This window comes from Nerophis ophidion, linkage group LG10, assembly GCF_033978795.1.
Source record: "Nerophis ophidion isolate RoL-2023_Sa linkage group LG10, RoL_Noph_v1.0, whole genome shotgun sequence".
NCBI lineage: Eukaryota > Metazoa > Chordata > Actinopteri > Syngnathiformes > Syngnathidae > Nerophis > Nerophis ophidion.
The window spans coordinates 7,006,265-7,023,248 of NC_084620.1; the positions used below are offsets into that span (position 1 = coordinate 7,006,265).

Sequence of the window (16,984 nt, forward strand, 5' to 3'; positions counted from 1 at the left end):
AATATTTAGGACAATAAATATAAGTGCTAAAACTAAATGTTAACATTAGCGAGTTGGGCTTATTCGAATTGACTTGGGGCGGCATGGTGTAGTGCAGGGGTGTCAAACTCAAATACAGAGTGGGCCAAAATTTAAAACCGAACAAAGCCGCAGGCCGAGGTTGAACAAATTATCCTTTTAATAGGGACCCAAACAAGTTTTGCATTGAATATTGAACAAGCAAGTCTTATATAACTTTATAGTGACATGCAAAATCGAGTTTCAAATAATAATAATAATTAAAAAATATCAATGGCATATCAAATAAAATTTAAATAAAAATTGAATGCCTCATTTCGGTGGTGGGGTTGAGGTGGACGGGGTTTGGTGATAGCGGGGGGTGTATATTGTAGCGTCCCGGAAGACTTAGTGCTGCAAGGCGTTCTGGGTATTTGTTGTGTTGTGTTACAATCCAGATGTTCTCCCGAAATGTGTCATTCTTGTTTGGTGTGGGTTCACAGTGTGGCGCGTATTTGTAACAGTGTTAAAGTTGTTAATACGGCCACCCTCAGCGTGACCTGTATGGCTGTTGACCAAGTATGCCTTGCATTCACTTGTGTATGTGTGTGTATAAGCCGCATATATTATGTGACTGGGTCGGCACGCTGTTTGTATAGAGGAAAAGCGGACGTGGGGACAGGTTGTAGAGAACGCCAGAGGCAGTGTCTTTAAAGCCCACCCCAAATATTGTTGTCCCGGATGAAATTCAGGAGGGGCACTGAACTTCGGGAGTCTCCCGGGAAAATCGGGAGGGTTGGCAAGTAACAGTATTAGCGGTAAATGTGGTGTTACAGCGGCGGGCCAGCTCTAATGTTAATGTGATATTGCCTCAAGGGCCAAGTGAAATTACACGGCCAGAGTTTGACACCCCTGTTGTAGTGGGTAGAGCGGCCGTGCCAGAAACCTGAGGGTTGCAGGTTCGCTTCCCACCTACTGACATCCAAATCGCTGCCGTTGTGTCCTTGAGGAGGACACTTCACCCTCGACCCCGGTGCCGCTCACACTGGTGAATGAACGATTAATGAATGATTGGTGGTGGTCGGAGAGGCCGTAGGCGCAAACTGGCAGCCACGATTCCATCAGTCTACCCCAGGGCAGCTGTGGCTACAGATGTAGCTTACCACCACCAGGTGTGAATGAATGATGGGTTCCCACTTCTCTGTGAGCGCTTTGAGTATCTAATCATAGAAAAGTGCGATATAAATCTATTCCATTATTATTATTATTATTGTTGACTTATTTATGTAACCTCCACTTTAGTAATTATCTGTGATAAAAAATGATTATACTATCCATCCATCTATTTTCTACCGCTTCCCTTTTGGGGTCGCTGGTGCCTATCTCAGCTACAATCGGGCAGAAGGCGGAGTACACCCTAGACAAGTCGCCACCTCATCGTAGGGCCAACACAGATAGACAGACAACATTCACACACTAGGGCCCTGTCATGATCCGTAGTCTGGATCATGTTTAGTTTAGTTATTTTCTGTTAGTTTGGACTTCCTTTGTTGTTTGTGTACCTTTTTGTGAGTCAGTTTGGTCACCATGGCAACATATTAATTTCACCTGCTGAGGGTTCCAGACGCACACCTGTTTTTGTTAATTACTTCCTTATTTAAGCCTGCCTTGTCCCGTCAGTCGGGCTTGGTCCCTTGTTTGCGGTATGCAACTGTTTCGTTGGTAATTCTAGATTTCTTGTTACCTGATCCTGTGCTAGTGTTAGCATTAGCTTCTGTGTTTTCGCCACGTGTTTCTTTTCATCTGTTTTTGTACCAGTGTTTTGTTATTAAATCATTCTTACCTTTTAGTTGTTGTCCGGAGTGTCTATGTTTGCGTTGGAGGAACGATCCCGCATTAAATTACGACCCCCACGTGACAGGCCCATTTAGTGTTGTCAAGCAACCTATCCCCAGGTGCATGTCTTTGGAAGTGGGAGGAAGCCGGAGTACCCGGAGGGAACCCACGCAGTCACGGGGAGGACATGCAAACTCCACACAGAAAGATTCCGAGCCCGGGATTGAACCCTGACTACTCAGGACCTTTGTATTGTGAGGCAGACGCACTAACCCCTCTTCCACCGTGAAGCCCTATTATTATACTATAATGTTTAGATTTGCAGTTTTTGAAACCTTTTTGATGTTCTGCACCTTAATAAAAAGTTCATTACGTTGTCTAAAAAAGACGACAAATTAATGCTAAATTTGATCTCGCATGAAGTGTACTGTTTACCAGTGTTTTTCAACCTGAGGCACATTTTTTTCATTTAAAAAATCCGGAGGAACACCACCAGCAAAAATCATTAAAAAACGAAACTCACTTTACAGTAAAAAGTCGTTGTCGCAATTGTTGGATATGACTTTAAACCATAACCAAGCATGCATCACTATAGCTCTTGTCTCAAAGAAGTACTGTCACCACTTGTCACATCACGCCCTGACTTATTTGGAGTTTTTTGCAGTTTTACTCTGTGTAGTGTTTCAGTTCTTGTCTTGCGCTCCTATTTTGGTGCTTTTTCCTATTTTGTCGGTATTCTCCTGTAGCAGTTTCATATCTTCCTTAAACGCTATTCCCCGCATCTACTTTGTTTTAGCAATCAAGAATATTGAAGTTGTTTTTATCCTTCTTTGTAGGGACATTGTTGATTGTGATGTCATTTTAGGATGTACTTTAAGGACGCCGTCTTGGCTCCAGAGTAAGTCTTTGCTGTCGTCCAGCTTTCTGTTTTTGTTTACTTTGTAGCCAGTTCGGTTTTAGTTTCGTTCTGCATAGCCTTCCCTAAGCTTCAATGCCTTTTCTTAGGGGCACTCACCTTTTGTTTAATTTTGTTTTAAGCATTAGATACGAAAAAAAAACCTTGTCGTCTGGCACGTGTTCCCGACATCTACAAAGCAATTGACTAACGGCTGCCACCTACTGATATGGAAGAGTATTACACGCTTACGCTCTAGACAGCACCGACACACAACAACGGCACATAATTTGCAGATTATGATTAGTGGTTGGCAAAAAATGTTTTTAACACAAATAGGTGAAATTACATAAACTCCCACGGCACACCTGACTGCATCTCACGGCACAGTGGTTGAAAAACACTGCTTGTATACAACACTCAAGACTCCCATTAGCCTCCGATAAATAAGCGTAAAACTTAATTTCTTATTGCAACATTGAATATATTTTGTAAATTACATAAATGTGTCAAGAGATGCTTCTTACTTACAACTGTTAGAATTAAATTAAATTAAATTAAATACAAAAAAATCCACCCCAAATTTTGCTAAACTAAACAGCTCGCCTCATATTTTCTCGACATTTTCACTTGACATTTTTAATTAACCTAGTTTTAAAGAAATAAGAAAAATAATTGAAAAAAATACTAGTTTATTTCCACTGTATTGTCAGCATGGACTTTGCCCCCAATTTTTTAAAACTATTTTTTAATGAATCTATCATAAAACGTCGGAAAACAACTCAGTTTCCGGCTTATCCAGTGTTGAACAAAATTGCTGGCCTCGCATTGTTTTGATATCTTAATAGTCATCAGATTTCTAGCAACATTAACATAGTTAAAAGTCATGTCAAAAGAAGAATTTTTTTCTACTGTTAGCATGGAATTTGTCAGTTTTCACAGACTTTGTACAAATGTATTATAATCCGTTTAGAATTACTGAGTGTTGCCGCCATCTCACCTTTTTAGCAGTATTGACATAGTTTTGAGAAAATAATCAATGTCAATCAATCAATGTATTTTTATTTCGGCAATCTTCACATAAAACAAAGAACAACAACAAGAAAAGAAAAACAAAACAAAAAAACAAAAAAACACTCATTTGAGCAATGATTGAGCCGAAAGGTGTAGGTTGAAGCAACGCTTATATAAACCTACCCCATCACAACAAGAACAAGCTTCAAAATATATAAAATCTAAAACATGCTTCACTTATATTACTTTTTTTTTTTTTTTTAAACAATATATAAGCAACATATATGTAGCACACGTCTCATATACATAGTTTAACATTTAAATCAAACATATACATTTGTACACTTATATATATATATATATATACATATACATACAAGAAATATAAAATATGTCAAAAGATTGTAGTTTATTTCCACAGTTAACCTGGAATTAGATTTTTTTCATTAAACGGCTTTTGTATGAAGTATCGTAAAACGTCAGAAAATAAGTTTTCGGATTGCTCACTATTGAACAAAACTGCTAGCCTCTTATGGTTTTGATATCTTCAGGTATCACTACTTCAACAATATTGACATAGTTGCAAAGTATTTTCAAAAGATACAACTTTCGTTGCATCGTTAGCATAATATTTGGCAGCTTTACAGACTTAGTTTGAAATGTTTTAATTACTAGTGTAAACTAGACTGCTAGCCTCGTATTTTCTCGACATTTTGTTTGTTCGAATGTTTAGCAATGTTAACATAGTTTTAAGGATATAGGAAAAAAGATGTCAAAAGATGCTATTTTATTTCCACTGTTAGCATTAGAAAAAAACAGATTTTGTATGAAATGTATCGTAAAACGTTGGAAAATAACTCAATTTGCGGATTACTCAGTGTTGAACAAAACTGCTATCCGGAAATTGTTTTGATATTTGATATTTTAACAGGATGAACCTTTTCAAATGATATGAAAGCATTAGGTCACAAATATTATTATCAAGACTTATGTCAGGCTGGTTACACAAATAAATACTAATTAAATATACTGGAAAAGAAGGGACTCATAAAAACTGATGAAAAATACAATTACGTAGTGCTAAAAAAATATTTTTAACTAAAATAATAACACATTAGAATAATATATCCATCCGTCCATCCATTTTCTACCGCCTGTCCCTTTTTGGGGTCGCTGGAGCTTATGTCAGATGCAATTGGGCGGAAAGCGGGGTACACCCTGGACAAGTCGCCACCTCATCACAGGGCCAACACAGATAGACAGACAACATTCACACTCACATTCACACACTCGGGCCAATTTTAGTGTTGCCAATCAACCTATCCCCAGGTGCATGTCTTTGAAGTGGGAGGAAGTCGGAGTACCCGGAGGGAACCCACGCAGTCACGGGGAGAACATGCAAACTCCACACAAAAAAACCCAGAGCCTGGATTGAACTCAGGACTACTCAGGACCTTCGTATTGTGAGGCAGATGCACTAACCCCTCTCCCACCCTGCTGCCCAGAATAATCTATATGTTTCTAAAAGGCCTACTGAAATGAGATTTTCTTATTTAAACGGGGATAGCAGGTCCATTCTATGTGTCATACTTGATCATTTCGCGATATTGCCATATTTTTGCTGAAAGGATTTAGTAGAGAACATCCACGATAAACTTCGCAACTTTCGGTGCTAAGAGAAAAGCCCTGTCGGAAGTCGCAGACGATGACTTCACACGTGTGATGGCTCCTCACGTCCTCACATTGTTTTTAATGGGAGCCTGACAACAAAAAGTGATTCGGACCGAGAAAACGACAATTTCCCCATTAATTTGAGCGAGGAGGAAAGATTCGTGTTTGAGGATATTGATAGTGACGGACTAGAAAAAAAAAAAAGATTAAAAAAAAATAAGTAAAAAAAAAAAGGCGATTGCATTGGGACGGATTCCGATGTTTTTAGAGACATTTACTAGGATAATTCTGGGAAATCCCTTATCTTTCTATTGTGTTGCTAGTGTTCTAGTGAGTTAAATAGTACCTGATAGTCAGAAGGGTGACTCCACGGGTGTCTTGACGCGCGGTATCTCAGGGGAGTCGACGGCAGCTATGGACGGCACAAGCTCAGCTTTTCTCCGGTAAGAACTGACTTTTTAACCACAATTTTCTCACCGAAACCTGCTGGCTGACATGCGGTAGGGATCCATGTTGGCTTGACCGCGCTCTGATCCATAGGAAAGTTTCACCTCCAGGAATTTTAAACAAGGAATCACCGTGAGTTTGTGTGGCTAAATGCTAAAGCTTCCCAACTCCATCTTTCTACTGTGACTTCTCCATTATTAATTGAACAAATTGCAAAAGATTCAGCAACACAGATGTCCAGAATACTGTGTCATTATGCCGTTAAAGCAGACGACTTTTAGCTGTGTGTGTGTGCAGCGCTCATATTTCCTTAAAACCTGTGACGTCTTGCGTACACGTCATCATTACACGATGTTTCCAAGACAAAACTCCTGGGAAATTTAAAATTGTAGTTTAGTAAACTAAAAAGGCCGTATTGGCATGTGTTGCAATGTTAATATTTCATCATTGATATATAAACTATCAGACTGCGTGGTCGGTAGTAGTGGGTTTCAGTAGGCCTTTAAATACACTGTGAATAAAATTTGGGGAAAATTTAAATACAATTTACCACTTTAGTCATATTTTTTGCACTTAAAGGGTTGCTTCCAACATGTTCACAGATGCCTAAAGGGTGCCAACTTTCCAATGTATTTTACACAGTACATACCGCCCTTTTTCGGCTTACCGTACATAACGACATAATTACGTACGTACATATGTAACATAATTACGTACGTACATATGTAACAACATAATTACGTATGTACGAAACGCATGCACGCGCATTAGCTTTAGGTGTTGTCAGCTAATACCGTATTTTTCGGGCTATAAGTCGCAGTTTTTTTCACAGTTTGGCCGGGGGTGCGACTTATACTCAGGAGCGACTTGTGTGAAATTATTAACACATTACCGTAAAATATCAAATAATATTATTCAGCTCATTCACGTAAGAGACTCGACGTATAAGATTTCATGGGGTTTAGCGATTAGGAGTGACAGATTGTTTGGTAAACGTATAGCATGTTCTATATGTTATAGTTATTAGAATGATTCTTACCATAATATGTTACGTTAACATACCAGACACCTTCTCAGTTGGTTATTTATGCGTCATATAACGTACACTTATTCAGCCTCCATCCATCCATCCATCATCTTCCGCTTATCCGAGGTCGGGTCGCGGGGGCAGCAGCCTAAGCAGGGAAGCCCAGACTTCCCTCTCCCCAGCTACTTCGTCTAGCTCTTCCCGGGGGATCCCGAGGCGTTCCCAGGCCAGCCGGGAGACATAGTCTTCCCAACGTGTCCTGGGTCTTCCCCGTGGCCTCCTACCAGCTGGACGTGCCCTAAACACATCCCTAGGGAGGCGTTCGGGTGGCATCCTGACCAGATGCCCGAACCACTTCATCTGGCTCCTCTCGATGTGGAGGAGCAGCGGCTTTACGTTGAGTTCCTCCCGGATGGCAGAGCTTCTCACCCTATCTCTAAGGGAGAGCCCCGCCACCCGGCGGAGGAAACTCATTTCGGCCGCTTGTACCCGTGATCTTATCCTTTCGGTCATGACCCAAAGCTCATGACCATAGGTGAGGATGGGAACGTAGATCGACCGGTAAATTGAGAGCTTTGCCTTCCGGCTCAGCTCCTTCTTCACCACAACGGATCGATACAACGTCCCCATTACTGAAGACGCCGCACCGATCCGCCTGTCGATCTCACGATCCACTCTTCCCTCACTCGTGAACAAGACTCCTAGGTACTTGAACTCCTCCACTTGGGGCAGGGTCTCCTCCCCAACCCGGAGATGGCACTCCACCCTTTTCCGGGCGAGAACCATGGACTCGGACTTGGAGGTGATGATTCTCATTCCGGTCGCTTCACACTCGGCTGCGAACCGATCCAGTGAGAGTTGAAGATCCCGGCCAGATGAAGCCATCAGGACCACATCATCTGCAAAAAGCAGAGACCTAATCCTGCGGTTACCAAACCGGAACCCCTCAACGCCTTGGCTGCGCCTTATTCAGCCTGTTGTTCACTATTCTTTATTTATTTTAAATTGCCTTTCAAATGTCTATTCTTGGTGTTGGGTTTTATCAAATAAATTTCCCCCAAAAATGCGACGTATTCTCCAGTGCGACTTATATATGTTCTTTTCCTTCTTTATCATGCATTTTCGGCAGGTGCGACTTATACTCCGGAGCGACTTATTGAATGTCTGTTATATCATAACAATTGCATGACTGCAAATTGGTTGTTGTTTCTTTTGGACTGCTTTTTTATGTGTGCATGCAGTCCCTGTGTGTACGTATTGACATACTTGCCAACCCTCAGGACTTTTCCGGGAGATTTTCGAATTTCAGTTTCCCTCCCGAAAAATCTCCCAGGGCAACCATTCTCCGGATTTCCACCCGGACAATAATAATGGGGGCATGTCTTAAAGACACTGCCTTTAGCGTCCTCTACAACCTGCCGTCACGTCCGCTTTTCCACCATACAAACAGCGTGTCGGCCCAGTCACATAATACATGCGGCTTTTACACACACACAAGTGAATCGGACTGTCTGATTGTGGCGGTCCGCTCCCTGTACGATCAGTGCCAGAGCTTGGTCCGCATTGCCGGCAGTAAGTCGAACACGTTTCCAGTGAGGGTTGGACTCCGCCAAGGCTGTCCTTTGTCACCGATTCTGTTCATAACTTTTATGGACAGAATTTCTAGGCACAGTCAAGGCGTTGAGGGGTTCCGGTTTGGTAACCGCAGGATTAGGTCTCTGCTTTTTGCAGATGATGTGGTCCTGATGGCTTCATCTGACCGGGATCTTCAGCTCTCGCTGGATCGGTTCGCAGCCGAGTGTGAAGCGACCGGAATGAGAATCAGCACCTCCAAGTCCGAGTCCATGGTTCTCGCCCGGAAAAGGGTGGAGTGCCATCTCCGGGTTGGGGAGGAGACCCTGCCCCAAGTGGAGGAGTTCAAGTACCTAGGAGTCTTGTTCACGAGTGGGGGAAGAGTGGATCGTGAGATCGACAGGCGGATCGGTGCGGCGTCTTCAGTAATGCGGACGTTGTACCGATCCGTTGTGGTGAAGAAGGAGCTGAGCCAGAAGGCAAAGCTCTCAATTTACCGGTCGATCTACGTTCCCATCCTCACCTATGGTCATGAGCTTTGGGTCATGACCGAAAGGATAAGATCACGGGTACAAGCGGCCCAAATGAGTTTCCTCCGCCGTGTGGCGGGGCTCTCCCTTAGAGATAGGGTGAGAAGCTCTGCCATCCGGGAGGACCTCAAAGTAAAGCCGCTGCTCCTCCACATCGAGAGGAGCCAGATGAGGTGGTTCGGGCATCTGGTCAGGATGCCACCCGAACGCCTCCCTAGGGAGGTGTTTAGGGCACGTCCAACCGGTAGGAGGCCACGGGGAAGACCCAGGACACGGTGGGAAGACTATGTCTCCCGGCTGGCCTGGGAACACCTCGGGATCCCCCGGGAAGAGCTAGATGAAGTGGCTGGGGAGAGGGAAGTCTGGGGTTCCCTGCTTAGGCTGTTGCCCCCGCGACCCTACTTCGGATAAGCGGAAGATGATGGATGGATGGATGGATGGACAAGTGAATGCAACGCATAATTGGTCAAAAGCTGTACAGGTCACACTGAGGGTGGCCGTATCAACAACTTTAAAGGCCTACTGAAATGAGATTTTCTTATTTAAACGGGGATAGCAGGTCCATTCTATGTGTCATACTTGATCATTTCGCGATATTGCCATATTTTTGCTGAAAGGATTTAGTAGAGAACATCCACGATAAAGTTCGCAACTTTTGGTCTTTTACCGGAAGTAGCAGACGATGTGCGCGTGATGTCACAAGTTACAGTGCTCCACACATACAGTATTCACATTGTTTTTAATGGGAGCCTCCAGCAGTAAGAGCAATTCGGACCGAGAAAGCGACAATTTCCCCATTAATTTGATCGAGGATGAAAGATTTGTGAATTAGGGTATTGATAGTGAAGGACTAGAAAAAAAAATAATAATAAAAAAGCGACGGCTCCGGGCGGCGGCATTGTTAGCATTTCAGATGTAATTAGACACATTTACTAGGATAATTCTGGAAGATTACTTATCTGATTAGTGAATTGTGAAGTGAATTATATTTATATAGCGCTTTTCTCTAGTGACTCAAAGCGCTTTACATAGTGAAACCCAATATCTAAGTTACATTTAAACCAGTGTGGGTGGCACTGGGAGCAGGTGGGTAAAGTGTCTTGCCCAAGGACACAACAGCAGTGACTAGGATGGCGGAAGCGGGAATCGAACCTGCAACCCTCAAGTTGCTGGCACGGCCGCTCTACCAACCGAGCTATGCCGAGCTCTACCAACCGAGCTTAAATCTTATTATTGTTTTAATAGTGTTTTAGTGAGATTTTAAAGATTGTAAAGACATACTTCGAAGTCTGATGGCTGCGGTGAACACGAAGTGTCTCAGAGAGGAGCTGAGGAGCCAAGCTCACAGCTAACTTTTAAACAGCTGCTGCAGGACGACGAATAATCCATTGATGTCTCCGGTAAAATATATCTCACAATTTCTCCATCCAAAAACATGCTGGTTGACGTAGAGAAACATGTTCGCTTGACCGCTCTGTGTTAAAACTTCACAACAAACACAGAAACACCGGCTGTGTCTCGGTGCTAAAGACAGCTGCAATCCACCGCTTTCCACCAACAGCATTCTTATTTATAGTCTCCATTATTAAATGAACAAATTGCAAAAGATTCAGCAACACAGATGTCCAAAATACTGTGTAATTATCATCAATCAATCAATCAATGTTTACTTATATAGCCCTAAATCACTAGTGTCTCAAAGGGCTGCACAAACCACCACGACATCCTCGGTAGGCCCACATAAGGGCAAGGAAAACTCACACCCAGTGGGACATCGGTGACAATAATGACCCAGTGGGACGTCGGTGACAATGATGACTATGAGAACCTTGGAGAGGAGGAAAGCAATGGATGTCGAGCGGGTCTAACATGATACTGTGAAAGTTCAATCCACAATGGATCCAACACAGTCGCGAGAGTCCAGTCCAAAGCGGATCCAACACAGCAGCGAGAGTCCCGTTCACAGCGGAGCCAGCAGGAAACCATCCCAAGCGGAGGCGGATCAGCAGCGTAGAAATGTCCCCAACCGATACACAGGCAAGCAGTACATGGCCACCGGATCGGACCGGACCCCTCCACAAGGGAGAGTGGGACATAGAAGAAAAAGAAAAGAAACGGCAGATCAACTGGTCTAAAAAGGGAGTCTATTATGCGGTTAAAGCAGACGACTTTTAGCCGTGTTTGGTGCAGCGCTAATATTTCCTTACAGTCCGTGACGTCACCCGTACGCGTCATCATTCTGCGACGTTTTTAACAAGAAACTTGCGGGAAATAAAAAATTGCAATTTAGTAAACTAAAAAGGCCGTATTGGCATGTGTTGCAATGTTAATATTTCATCATTGCTATATAAACTATCAGACAGCGTGGTCGGTAGTAGTGGGTTTCAGTAGGCCTTTAACACTGTTACAAATATGCACTACACTGTGAACCCACACCAAACAAGAATGAAAAATAACATTTCGGGAGAACATCCGCACTGTAACACAACATAAACACAACAAAACAAATACCCAGAACCCCTTGCAGCACTAACTCTTTCGGGACGCTACAATATACACCCCCGCTACCACCAAACCCTGCCTACTTCCATCTCCCAAATTCAGAGGTCTCAAGGTTGGCAAGTATGCAAATTGAGGAGACTGGATGAGTGACCGCCGTTAACACCAATCATTTTATGGGGGCTGGTAAAAATGTTTTATTACATAAACTGTGTAATTGTGAAAAATAAAGATAATGGTCAAACAAAATGTGTTCTGTTAAACCACTTATTGTAACATAAGCTAGCCGCTGGTGTTCTTGTTGTATTTTGGTTTTGAAAATTATTCCTGTGAGCAAGTTTCAAACGGCACTTTTAAGAAACGTCTGACAGCTTCCTGTTTGTTTGAGATTGTCATCACTGCCACAAGTGGTGTAAAAGTGTATTACAACGGAGTACCTCTGCGTCCCATACAAAGCTCAGAAACATTTTTTTTGGGGGGGAAACCCCTTAGGTCAGTGCTTTTCAACCTTCTTTGAAACAAGGCGCAGTTTTTGCGTTGAAAAAATGCAGAGGCACACCACCAGCAGAAATCATTAAAAAACCAAACTCAGTTGACAGTAAAAAATCGTTGTCGCAAATGTTGGATATGACTTCTGGAAGGGACATGCGGTACAAAAATGGATGGATGGATGGATGGAGTTTAAACCATAACCAAGCATGCATCACTATAGCTCTTGTCTCAAAGTAGGTGTACTGTCACCACCTGTCACATCAAGCCGTGACTTATTTGGAGTTTTTTGCTGTTTTCTTGTGTGTAGTGTTTTAGTTCTTGTGCTCCTATTTTGGTGGCTTTTTTTCTTCTTTTGGTATTTTCCCATAGCAGTTTCATGTCTTACTTTGAGCGATATTTCCCGCATCTACTTTGTTTTAGCAATCAAGATCCAAATCCAGTTGTTTTTATTCTTCTTTGTGGGGACATTGTTGATTGTCATGTCATGTTCGGATGTACATTGTGGACGCCGTCTTTGCTCCACAGTAAGTCTTTGCTGTCGTCCAGCATTCTGTTTTTGTTTACTTTGTGGAAAGTTCAGTTTTAGTTTCGTTTTGCATAGCCTTCCCGGAGCTTCAATGCCTTTTCTTAGGGGCACTCACCTTTTGTTTATTTTTGGTTTAAGCATTAGACATCTTTTTACCTGCACACTGCCTCCCGCTGTTTCTGACGTCTACAAAGCAATTAGCTACCTGCTGCCACCTACCGATAAGTAAGAGTATTACACGGTTACTCTGCCGAGCTCTAGACAGCACCGACACTCAACAACACACAATTTGCAGACCGTAGGACGTGACAAGCGGTAGAAAATGGATGGACGGATGGAATTACTGGTTCGCGCAAAAAAAAATGTTTCAACCCAAATAGGTGAAATTAGACTATCTCCCACGGCACACCAGACTGTATCTCACGGCACACCAGTGGTTGAAATACACTGTCCTAGGGATCGTTCCTGGCCCAACATGTCATGCCTGTGAAGCAGGTCTTATGTTTGATCATGTTAAGTTTAGTTTTTTTGGACATTCAGCTCTTGCATTTGCACTTCCTTGTTTTCTTCGTCACCATGGCAACTCAATAGTTCCCACCTTGTCACGCCCCTGCCCTTCAGTCCCGCACCTGTTTCTCATTACCACAGCTACTATTTAAGTCATTTACTTTCCGTCCATCGGTCCGGGAACTTTGCATTTTGCCTGCATTCTGCTGTACTTGCCGACCTATCTATGCTGTTAATGCTCCCTGCTTTTCATGCCACTTGTTTTTGGTCACAGTAAGTGTTATGTTTTAGTTGTTTATAGCCATGCCATCGTGCTGTTTTTGTTTATAGTTAATTCATGCCATCGTGCAAGTGTTTTTGTAGTCTAGTATTATACCTCCTTGTGAGCGCCATTTGTTTAGATTATTTTTGTATTTAGTGTATAAATAAATAACTATGCAGCTGAACTCACGCCTGGCTCGTCCCGTATCCTCTGTGCATCGAAGAAGCAAAATTAATCCACGCCAAAGTCCTGACACAACAATGGGCCCTGACCATATGGTTAAGAAACAGACCTTAACCGCCACATGGGAACTTTCAAATGATTTGCTGTGTTATTGCGAGCTAGCAAAGAGTGTATTGGAGGCTAATACAGTGCTTAACATGATGTATTCCTCTAAAGCTTCGCGAGAAGACATGGCACGAGTAAACGCCGTAAAAGTGACAAGCACAGTGAAACATTGTCTTGTTTCCGCTGAGTTAGTTTAGCTGCGCGAGGAAGACACCAAACCAGCGCGAAGACAACGTGCAGACGAGGGGGTTCACCGGGAGGACAGCGCCGCGTTTTAACTCATTTCCACCTGCCGGGGGAGGCAAGGAGCTCCACCCTGAGTGCACTACAGTTACAATGTGGACTTAAGTTACGACGCTTTACAAGCGGGGCCGCGACACGATCCGAGGTGGTCGCACTTCACTTGGAGGCTTTTTTTTTTTCTTTTTTTGTTGCGATGAATGTTTGTGCTGCAGCGGAGCACATCTGGCACTCATCACAGTGTTGTTGCAGCCCTCATGTCTGGCCAGGCCGCCCAATTACATTTCACTTAGGCTCTTCCTACTCGCCTCGCCGACGTCTTGCCAGCGCTATCTCCACAAGTATAAGGAAGGTTGCCAGAGGGGAAGTGACACTTAGGGCCCGCTTTTCAAACAATAAGAGCAAATTCCAAGAGAGAGAAAGTTGTTTAAAGAAGCGGGTATTTTACTTTCATCCACCCCAAAGAGAGGCCCTGGGGGGTTCAGGGGTCACGGTTGGCACGATTGAGTCCACGGGGGCAGATGTCCTGATAACCTATGATCCACGATGGAGAATTTGGACGGATCACGGTGGTCAGGTTTAAGGATTTGATATATATATATATTTTCTATATTTTACAGTATTTTTTTTTTTTTAACAATTGCCAATTTATTCAATTAAATATTTTCCCCCTATTTTTGAGTATATATCCTGTTTATAGTTTACAGCTGTTTTTAGAGGGAGGCACTTTATTAAAAATTTGGATACGTTATTTATTATAAAACAGTATGGGCCACTTTTACTCCTTTTTTTCCCTTTGTATTTTTTTTTTTTGCAAACCCATCAAAACTGCTAAACTATGTATGATACACCAGGTAATACATTTGAATAATTGTATTGTTTTACCTGATAATATTTTTACATTTAAAAAAAATATAATATTTGCTCTTTTAACTTATGGAATATTTTACCCCCCCCCCCTTTTTTTTTTTACATATTTTTGTGGGTTTTTTTTTTTGCAAACCCATCAAAACTGCTAAACTACTGTATGTATAATACACCAGGTAATACATTTGAATGATTTTAATGTTTTACCTGTTAATTTATTTACATTTTTTAAAAATATAATATTTGCTCCTTTAACCTATGGAATCTTTTATCCCCACATTTTATTTTTCATTATTTGCAAAACCATCAAAACTGCTAAACAATGTATGCTACACCAGGTATTATACTATAATAATTCGAATGTTTTACCTGATGTATTTACATTTAAAAAATATATATTTTCTCCTTTAACCTATATGGAATCTTATACCCCCCCCCCCCCTTTTATTTTATTTTTTTTTTTTTTTGCAAACCCATCAAAACTGCTAAACTACTGTATGTATGATACACGAAGTAATACATTTTAATTATTGTAATGTTTTACCTGATAATTTATTTACATTTTTTTTTAAATATAATATTTGCTTTTTTAACCTATGGAATCATTTATTCCTCCCAGCCCCCTTTGTTTTTTTTTGTTTTTTGCAAAACCATCAAAACTGCTAAACAATGTATGCTACACTATTTATTATACTATAATAATTTGAATGTTTTACCTGATGTATTTATGTATTTCTAAAAAATATATGTTCTCCTTTAACCTATATGGAATCTTATATCCCCCCCCCCCCTTTTTTTTTTCTTTTTTGCAAAACCATGAAAACTGCTAAACTAAGTAAGCTACATTAGGTATAATATTTTATTAACTCTGTTTTTTTTTAAAAAATGCGTTTCGATTTTTAAAATAATATTTGCTCTTTCAATCTAAGGATTTTCCCCTTTATTTTCTATGTTACAAGTTTTTAGCGAACCACTGAAAACTGTCAAACCGTATATGATAAACCAAGTATACTATTTCACCAATATACACTAATAATATACAATGACAGTTAAAGACTAACTCTTGTGATTAAAAACTGACATTTTATTCAAATTGAAAGCAACACTAAGAATTGGCCCTAATGTGTGAATGCGAGTGTGAATGTTGTCTGTCTATCTGTGTTGGCCCTGCGATAAAGTGGCGACTTGTCCAGGGTGTACGCCGCCTTCCGCCCGATTGTAGCTGAGATAGGCACCAGCGCCCCCCGTGACCCCAAAGGGAATAAGCAGTAGAAAATGGATGGATGGATGTAAATATTCTCCTTCCAGTGCACCTTTTCCACAAAATGACTGAAATGCTGCTCTGGCATGCACCTGAAAGTCTGCAAAAAGTGTTTTTTTTAATGGAGTGTAGGTATATATTAATATTGTTTAATGTTAAATATTATTTATTTACAGTAGTGGAGGTTAAAAAAAAGTAAAACCAGCATCCTCATGCTTTGAACTGTGTTCAATTAAACTATTTTGGGTTCATGATCCACTGGTAAATAAAAGGAAATAAGGGGCCTCTTAATGGGGAAAAGCAGCTAATGCGAAAATATTTAACTTTGGCCCAAACACTTAACTGTTGAAAAAAACACACCCTCACTCTCTATCCTTCACAACTTTAAAGACTTCATTCAGAACTTGGGAGAGAAAGTGCACTCATGCACAGAGTGAGAGCAAAGGTGAGCATCGGTCTTACCTGCGTGCAGCATGCCGAGCAGCGCGCACACCAGCGCCTGGTAAATCCATACGTGCGTCCTCATCGTGGTGGACTGGAGGCGTGCGTGCGTGCGTGCGTGCGTGCAGCAGGTTGCGTGTTCCCACTCGCGATGCTTCGATGTGACGTCCTGCGTGGCTGATGTCCGCCAGAAGACTCCGCGTCCTCGGTTCAACCCGCCCACTTCACGGCAGTCCCTGCTCTTATTCAGCAGCCAGGCGCCACTAGCGCGCGCGCGTCAAGCTCGCTGGAGTGCGGGAGAGTGGAGGCGCACCGTTTCCGGTAATGACTTTCAAAATAAAACCCGACACTTAAGTAAACTAGGAGTGAGAATTGGATGTGAAACTCGTCCACATTACAGGAAAAGTATCGTAAATGGCAGCGAAATTACTCCCTTAATACTCTCTACACAGGCACAATTTCCTAATAGTAGAGATTCCATCCATCCATCATCTTCCGCTTATCCGAGGTCGGGTCGCGGGGGCAGCAGCCTAAGCAGGGAAGCCCAGACTTCCCTATCTCCAGCCACTTCGTCTAGCTCTTCCCGGGGGATCCCGAGGCGTTCCCAGGCCA

The 16,984-nt window shown here is 42.2% G+C and overlaps 1 protein-coding gene across 1 annotated transcript in view; it reads right to left on the reverse strand.

The window, feature by feature from the left end:
- The window catches only part of hgfa (hepatocyte growth factor a), an 81,487-nt gene extending 64,870 nt beyond the window's left edge, over positions 1-16,617 (reverse strand). The window contains exon 1 of the mRNA XM_061912197.1: positions 16,394-16,617. Within this exon, the coding sequence (XP_061768181.1) occupies positions 16,394-16,457 (64 nt within the window). The 5' untranslated portion in view covers positions 16,458-16,617. The remainder of the gene's footprint in view (positions 1-16,393) is intronic.
- Positions 16,618-16,984: the final 367 nt, after the last annotated feature.